We start from the raw sequence: 9,081 nt of genomic DNA, 5'->3' as shown, positions 1-9,081 counted from the left end.
GGGCTCCGGACTTCCTAGTCCGCGAAGGGCTCAGGGCTCCGGACTTCCTAGTCCGAGCCATCAAGTTCGGGGTGTACGAGAAGCCGGTCAACTCAGCCAAATTGGCCACACGCTTCGTACTCCCCGAGATCCCGGTGGAACCTCTGGATTTGGACTGGCTACGCAACGAACTCGCCGATGCCACGCGCCGCCATATCTACGAGGAAATCTCCCCGGTGGAGGCTCACCGCCTCAACAAGCAAGGATTCCCTATCTCCAACGCCTTCATCGTGCGCACGGAAAAGCGACGATTGGTCGTCAACCTCAAGCGACAGTCAGATCTCTTTCGGTCTGTTCCCGTCAAAATGGAAACACTGGAATCCTTCGCTTTGGAAATCAAGCCGAACGACCACCTGCTCTCGTTCGACATAGAGAAAGGGTACCATCATTTCAGGCTACATCCAGCTATCCGCAACTGGTTCCTCTTCAGAATCGATGGACGTTACTTTCGCTGTATCGCCCTACCGTTTGGATGGAAGCTATCTCCGTTCTACTTCGTCAAGTTCATGCGACCTTTCGTCGAGTACATCAGGGACCGGCTCAATCTCCGCATCCACCCGTACATGGACGATTTTCTGGTCGCAGTTCAAGGTCACACCGAACTCCGCAGAGCCCAGCGGCTCCTGGACTAACTGCTGCAGAAAACCGGTCTCCGCAGAAAGCCAGGCAAAGGCTGCTGGGACGGGTCGCAACGATTGGACCACCTCGGTTTCGTGATCGACACCAAGGCTCAAGTATTCGGGATCACGGACAAACGGATTCAGAAGATTCAGGCTATCGCTCGGAAACTGCTACAACAAGCCCGACAGAACCGTCGGTTGGTGGAAACATCGTTGTTACGCCACTTCCTCGGGGTGGCCATCTCATGCTCTCTGGCCATGCCTCTCGCCCGCTTCTACACCCGTTCACTGTACGACTCACTACGGGGACCAACGAAGCGGCGCGTGAACCTCAAACACGCAGCCATCCGGGACCTGATACACTGGAAAGAATTGGTCAAATCACCGTCTACGCGCCCTCTCCATCACCAAACGGCCACAATGGCAATGCACTCCGATGCATCAACCTCAATCGGGATGGGAGGGACACTGGGACACGACCTCAGGATGGCGGAACCAGGGGTCTGGGAAGCGAAAGGGCTCTGGGATCCGCATCTGCGTACGAAGCCCATCACCTTTCTGGAACTCAGGGCAGTAACGGACAATCTGAAGGCATTCGCAGACGACCTTCGCACGGGGACCCATCTCCGCGTATGGGAGGACAATCAGGCCGTGGTCCACATACTCAACACGATGACCACGCGCTCACCAGCCCTCATGAAGGAATTGCGGGCGCTACACAGGGTACTGCTCAAGCTGGGAATCTCAATCGAGTCACGATACGTCCCTTCTGCCGTCAACCGCTTCGCAGATCGCCTCTCTCGCTTTCGTTCACTGGACGACTGGAGGATCAACACCCGGACAATCAGGGCGCTCTTACACGAGATGGATCCAACAATCGACCGGTTCGCGGATCAAGAATCAACGATCTGCCGCCAGTTCAACAGCCGCTACCGCTCACCGGGATCCTCAGGAATCGATGCGCTACAGCAACATTGGGGACAAAAGATCAACTTCTGGAACCCACCGCTCAAGCTCATCCCACTCGTCGTGGAGGAGATCATCCAGGAAACGGCACAGGGCTTCCTGGTCACCCCGGGGTGGCCCACTCAGTCGTGGTGTCGTCGCCTCAAGGAAATCGGAACGTTTCAGCTGTTTCAGGCGCCAGACGTCTATCTACCCCCATTGTGGGCACCACAGCACCTGCCGGCCCCACCATGGAAAATAGCCATCTGGACGATACGCAGCAACTTCCGCTAGCCGCTGCGCTTCGTGGCTCAGTTCTACGCGCCGCCGGAGTCTGAATGTCAGGCGGAGGAACTACTATCGCTGGTCTGATTCATCGCGCTCGGGCGCCCAACACCTGGAAATGCAATGAGCGATTCTGGCAGAAGTGGGCTAGGTTCTGTACTCTGGAAAGGATCGAACCATGGACTGCTGAAGAAGGATCTCTGTTCAGGTACCTCGGTTGGCACTTCGACTCAGGCACGATTGCTGGGGGATCAGTCAAGAATTACATCTCAGTAGTGGTAACGGCCCACAAACGAGTCAAGTTGCCCGTGGAATACACCCCGCTCATCCAGCTCGCGTTGGCCGCCTACCAACAATCTGACCTAGATCGCCGCGCCGAAAACGACCCGGACGCACACAAGGAACGACGGGCCCTCCCGAGCACCATAGCCAAGAAAATCTTCGACGCTGCTATGGCCGCTCCTGCTCTCAACCGTCAGTTGATTCGCAACGCTACTGCGGTTCTGGTTTCCTACGTCTTCTTCGAAAGGGGGGAAGCTGGCGCTGCGCTTCGCATGGACAACATTCAAGTTTCGGAACAATCGATTGACTTGGCAATTGCTTTACGGAAAAATCGGTCTCGCGTGGCACATACTCTATCCTACACTAGGCTAGCTCCTGACAAGCCATCGCTCATCGACTTGGTCTTACGGTACGACCGTTACCGCCGAAACACCCGCTCCACAAGTCGCTACTATTGGGACCTCCCGGGCCAACGGCTCACACCGTCATCGGCAAGCATCTCACGTTGGCTCCAAGCTTGCCTGACTCACGCTGGCGTCACTCCCCCTCCGCAAGTGTTGTGGTCCTCACACTCGCTTCGCATGGGTGCCGCATCGGAATGCGCTGCAACAGGAGTCCCTTCCTACCGCATTGGCATCTGGGGGGATTGGAGTGTCGCTCGCACAATGAAAGAATCCTATCTCGACGCTCGCGTACAGCCGTGCGAGGATTCCGTCTTCTTTTTCGGACACCTGTCCGAAATCTCGACTACTCCCTATGGAGTTTCTTCAACACTATTCAGTGCATTCATTGGCAATTGAAAGGTGAATTTGGACAAGGGGGCTTTTCGGTTGGAACGCACGACAACTCAGCAGAAAGTGGAAAACAAGTGGACCATTTCAGCCGCACCAAGCCAAGTCAGGATGACTTGGCGACAAGTCAGCGCCAAGCCACACGCCATGATTTGGAATGATTCTTCGTTCCCGTAATGAAGGACTTGGCAAAAGCAAAAAATCAGCACCAAGTCACTAATGACTTGGTACTGTTTCTTCATTCGCGTAATCAACACTTGGCAGAAAATGAATCATCACCAAGTCACACGCAATGGTTTGGTACCCCCACTATGACTTGGAAATGATTGCGAATAATTCTTCATTCGCGTCATGGAACTTGGCAGAAATGGAAATTCGGCCACTGTCCGAAAACAGGGCTGTATAAGAGAGGCACGTCAAACTCTCTCACCACTCTTCTCTCTTCCTCAAGTCGTCGCTTGTTCTCCCACCATCCCACTCTCAGCTTCGGTGCTGAGTCATCAAGTCATCACTGGTTCTGTTCTCTCGCTACTCTTTCTTGTATGGCTTAACCATTCGAGAATGTTTTTCACACACACGCTGGGTAAGATAACGCGATCTCCTGTCGCTACTCACGCCCTCTCATCCTGGAAATGCCCCCTCATCCTGAAGCTTACCGAAGCAGAACTCGAACTCAGGTGAGTCATGGACGCGGGCCACGTATCAAGCCGAATGTGGTCCTCACCCGCCGAAGCGGGTAGTATCGCAAGGATAGCGGCCCGAGGTGGCATGGAAACGCGCGCCACTACGCTGCTCTGGCCGTTGTATCAACGTTTATGTCCACACCAATTGGGGACAGCGAAAGACAGGGGGCAATCCTCTGGAATTCAAGGAACGGTAAGCATTTCTAGGCCGAGATCTTTAGGTAATAAAGCGTAATCTTGTTTCTTCAACACTATTCCGTGCTCCAAACGTTCTATCCTCCCCGATCACGATTGCACATCAGACAACATCAAATACCACCTTGGGCGTAAGCATGGCCGATTTTTACATAGCCCTAAGCATTGCAGTCATCGCAAGCCCTGCGGCCGCGCCATGGCAATGCCGAGTTCAACAAGCTCCTCATCTCTTTTCTCATCTCACGATTCATCGGGCACGTCAATTCTGGGTCCAATTCTAGGTTCAATTGTGGCGGCTATCACTGATATGGCCGCGCCAGCGATAAAGGGGTCCAGGCCCGGAAGGGCTCCGAATCGCGACAGACAAAGAGAAGCGCATGAGCGGGTGCTCCAGGCTGACTATTTCGGCCTGAATGGGAGGCCGCCAGTGTTCAGCGAGAACGACTTCGAGAGAGACTCCCGCATGCCCCGCTCTGTATACCGCAGGCTGCGGGCGGGCGTATTGCACAACATGCCGCAGTACTTCGAGCAGCGCGCTGACGCAACCGGTTTGCTCGGGGCAAGCACAGATCGGAAAGTTGTTGCAGCGATTTGGCAACTGGCAACCGGAGTGTCTGGCCAAGCGATCACCAAGTACAACAGACTTTCAAAGTCCGCAAACGCAGAGTGCCTGAAAAGCTTTTGCAAGGCTGTCGTCTCCCAGTTTAAGGGGGAGTACTTGCGCCTCCCAACGCCGGAAGAGCTGGTATACATTGAAGCGGAGTACGCGAAGCGCGGATTTCCAGGGTGTATTGGCGCTTGTGACTGCGCTGGGTGGGTATGGGGCATGTGTCCAACAGCAGATCACGGCGCCTACAAGGGAAAGGGAGGCAAGCCCGAAGTTAGACTAGAAGCAATTTGTGACTTCGATATGTATATCTGGTGGCTATACTTTGGTACAGCTGGTGCGGCAAACGATTTATCTATTGTTTCCGAGTCACCGCTTTTCAATGCGATTCGCGCCGGTTCATGGCCACCGCAGAGTCCGCAAGGGATCGTGGAGGGCCTATCGTTGACGTGGTACTATTATCTAGTCGATGGGATATACCCACGATTTAGAATTTTCGCCCCTCCGCTACCATATTCAACAACTGCAAAGGGCAAGTTATATTCAAAGAGGCAAGAAGCAGAGCGCAAGTCTGTGGAAAGGCTCTTCGGAGTTCTTTTCAAGAGATTCAATATTCTCTTTCAGCCATCTCGCCTTCATCGAAAAGCGGACATGCGGGTAGTTGTTCAAGCCTGCGCTATCATACATAATATGGTAGTTGCTGCCCGCCGTGATGGATACGCGGGCCCTATAATGCGCGTAGATGCGGATGCCATGCGTGTTGTAAGAGCTCAGCAGCCTGCCAGCGAAGCTGAGCTGCTGGAGTTTTGGGGAACATACATGGATGGAACCGATGATCCCAAGCAGCAGCAAGCTCTTCTTGAGGCTCTCCAAGATCATATATGGCGAGTTTCTGGGGCAGACTCGTAGTGCGTAGCAAAATAAAGCGATCTTGACACCGCAGTACTCCGGCCTCACATTCTGCCCAAAAAAAGAGAAAGCGTCAGCGGATTGGATGAGCGACGTTGTTCTGACTACGGGGGGTCCACTCGGCGACTGGGGTCGCGTCTGAAAAACGGAATGGCGAACAATCGCCCTCTGCCTTCTCTTTCCAAGGAGGCAGAGGCTACTCTATTTTATTTCACTGCTCACCGCGCGCGAGCGACCCCGCCACTCGCGCTCGTTGCCCCATCCGGGTGCGCAAAAGGGGAAGGCTATAGAACAGACGCACCGCTCGACCATTTGGATTCAGAACAACAACAAAGACTGCTTGCCCGTTGCTCCACATTCTGCTCCTCACAAGGGGGCTCGCACGCGAACGCCGCTACAGATCTGGACTGCCAGTAGTGCTCGCAACTGCCTCATAGCAGCCAGCGGAGCAGAATTTGTAGTCTTCTCCCCAAGCGCGGCTCGCCTCCTCCCATATCGCATTCGCGCATGCGTCGTGCAGCTTTCGCGGCCAGCTGGGGCACGCAACGTTTTTGCAAGACCATTTGGGGCAGCTGGCGCCCCGGATGATACACTTCTCACGCCCAACTGCGCACAAATACACATCATCATCATCGCTGGAGGCATCAGCATCACCCTCAGGCTGCGAGCCTGAGGATGATGCTGATGTCTCCAGCATGGCCTCTTTTGCGGTGCTCAGATCTCGCATGACACCCTCTCGGATATGCTTGGCCAAGGACAACCGCTGGGCCTCGGTGCCGCCCATCGAGTCTGCAAAAACCGTTTGCAGAGCTTGTAGGTGCCACTTCTGCTGAGCTATTCGGGTTCGCGCTCTTTTGCCGTGGGGCCCCTCCGCATCTGCAGTCCTAATCGCAGTGGTAGCCCTTGTGTATTGCTGCACTGAGGACGCGAGATCTTCAAGGGCGGACGATGACGCCTCAGCTTTTCTCTTCTTGGCGGACTTTCTGCCTTGCGGCCTCTCAGCCCCCCCGTCATCGCTCGGGCGTATAACCTCGGGCGCTTCAATATACCAAGTGGCATTAGCCGTGTCGTCGCGATTCGCAGATGGTGCTGAAATGCCTGCAGCTTGATCAGTCGGGCTGGCGCTAGCATCACCAACTTCGAGCACTCTGGAGTGCATCATCAGCCACCGGTGCGCGTCCGGATAGGGAAACGGCGGCCCCAGGTCATACTTCTTGTTCCTAAAGATGTCGGACATAGTTGATGGGATGAACTTCTCCTTGTTGTACGAGTATGTTCCTGCTCGCCATACGTCTTCCTCGGTAGGGCTGCCCGTGAGGTTCATGGCGTCTATGCGCAAGAAAACGGCCATAAACTTTCGACAGCATCTCCTGATGTCCTTGTAGTACTTATACAGCGATCTCCCCGAACAGCCAGTCCATCGGCGGTCGTCAAGCGGGCCTCTGTCGCGCCGGCCGGCTCAGGGTGCCCGCCCGGCTGGTGCTTTAAAAACTCCACTGCCAGTAGGGCCTCAATGTCTGAGGCTTTTTGGCCCGCTCCTATGACCGGATCTGTCATGGCGGCGACCGCAGCCTTGCAGACGGCTACTGCCTCCACTGCGTTCAGTTTCAGGGCTTTTCCGCCCTTGTTCCTTGGCGTAGTGCCGCGCAATGGGCGCTGGCCCAAGCCCGGCGCTAGGGCCCTTCCCTCCTCGACGCTATCGCCATTGTCAGGCAAGACGGTCGCCATTTGGTCGCATTCGCAAGCGCAGAGTGTGCGACCGTGACAGGTGTGGCGAACTGGGACGCCTTCCCCACCTGTGACCCTGGAGACCTTTGATTTCGAGGGCAAATAGTAGGACGTTTCCGTTTGCAGTTTGCAGCTTTTTTAGCGTTGCGCTAAAAATCTGCTGCAAAAAAACGTTTGCAGCAGAAACACTAAAATTGTACAGCAAAATACTGCAAAGTATTATATCGTTCGTCCCGGTGGACACACATTTTTCTCTAAACCTGTGTTGCAAAACTTTTTGCAGCAGATTTTGCGTTTGCAGCGCACCGGTGGACACACCCTTACGGTTTTTGCAGCCACTTCCTTGCATCACCGCTCAGAAAGACCGCCAGCAGGACGCCATCACTCATACTTCGCATCTACACTTCAGACTCAAGTCTAATCAAGCATTTCTGTTATTAGTAGCTGCCGAGCCGTCGCATTATTGACTTCTTCCTTTTTCGCAGCCATATACCGATATAGAACTCACGGGAACAGATACAGGGGGGGTCTCCTCAATAGTTTGCTTTACAATAGTGCACATGACCAAAAGTGCACCCCTTTCAGCAATGTCACAACCCTTGCCAAGTGTACACCTGTGCGCGTGGAGCCATGCCGATGTAGATGCACACCGCTGTGCTGCGGTTGACGACCACGACTGGGCCCCCCGACCACCGATGGCGACCACAGTGACCACCGACCAGACCTATCACCAACAAGCGCCCAAGAAGCAACGTCAAATGTCATATCGGAGCATTTTGTGGCCGGTGGGCTGTTCACAGCGAAGTAATACAGTTAAGGTCCATCCACAGGTCACGTGACCTGTGGAATGACCTTTATTAGTTCGCGCTCTCAATAGTGCGTATCTATAGCTGATGGCACGAGGGTGCACTATTGAGGGGTACCTACTGTATCCGAAATGATTTCGCAGAATTTTGAGTAAGAGCAAGTCTAGTGTCTATTCGACACAAAAAATCCTCATTTGAGTCAGGTGCTAACTCATGTGAGGAGGGTCGTTTCTGGTATAAGTGTGTTGTCGTGATCGAACTTTTAACCCTCAAGAGGGGCGATAAAGAAGATTTTTGGCAGGCATTCTTTAAGAAGGACATCTGTGTACCTAAGGGTCGACGGTGGCGAAAGGGAACAGGGAATAGACAGAAGATACCGCGCGACGGCGGTCGGTACAGAAGGACACCACGGCATTCTCGCCGAACCGACCGGCCATGGACCTGTGGGTGTCGAGCGCTCTGGTAAGAAATTGGCCAACAAGGAAGCGACACAAAAGCGACGTCGGAATGTGCTCTCCCGCCGCTTGCGGAGGACATCATCTGCAGGTTCAAAAAGTACCCGCGATATGGTCAGACGCGTGGGTTGAGGTGCAGCTCGCGGGGAGGCCGAGATATGAGGGAAGGTGGTACGATCCAACTGAGGGTGTGGGAGAGAAGGGCAACTCCAGGAGCAATGGAGGCCGAGTTACCGAAAACTGCGCGCGCACCGTATCAAGAGAGAGCTACGGATGGGGGACAAGCGACTAACGGCGTGTGGACGGGCACAGACAAACACTACAGCGAAATCGGCTCCGACGCTCCGACGCTTAGTTCTGCGACGCAAAGTGCCGTACGGACGGTACCGGAAGCAGCGTCGCTTTTCGAGGGCAACCGCCCCGCGCCACGCCGAGAATAACGGAAGACAAGATCCCCGGAAGAGGGGAAGGCGCCAAGCGAGACGATCTCGTCCCACACGTCTCTCAAGCCCGGCGAAGGAGTCGGGAGTGGCTCAGCGAATGGGAGCTCGTTAATTTTAGCAGAAGCGCGACTTCCATCGCAGCTGCGGTCATCCCGTTAATCCGTCGACGAACCCCCTCTCCCCGACACGATCCTAAGCGCGGCATACCCATAGTGGAGCGACGTTACTCGAACCGTGGCACAGGCTTCCGGAGCGCCCTCGCTCGCCGCCGGTATAACGAGGCGAACCGTACG

At 54.8% G+C, this 9,081-nt stretch overlaps 1 protein-coding gene across 1 annotated transcript; it reads right to left on the bottom strand.

Moving 5' to 3' along the window:
• Window positions 1–5,567: 5,567 nt before the first annotated feature.
• Window positions 5,568–5,714, bottom strand: CHC_T00000801001 (hypothetical protein). The gene has a single exon (XM_005718097.1). The coding sequence runs from the start codon at window positions 5,712–5,714 to the stop codon at window positions 5,568–5,570; it is 147 nt and encodes a 48-aa protein (XP_005718154.1).
• Window positions 5,715–9,081: the final 3,367 nt, after the last annotated feature.

The sequence above is a fragment of the Chondrus crispus genome, genomic scaffold (assembly GCF_000350225.1).
Source record: "Chondrus crispus Stackhouse genomic scaffold, scaffold_369, whole genome shotgun sequence".
NCBI classification, from domain to species: Eukaryota; Rhodophyta; class Florideophyceae; order Gigartinales; family Gigartinaceae; genus Chondrus; species Chondrus crispus.
Note: the sequence above shows the minus strand (reverse complement) of the source record. Positions and strands in the feature narration are given on the sequence as shown.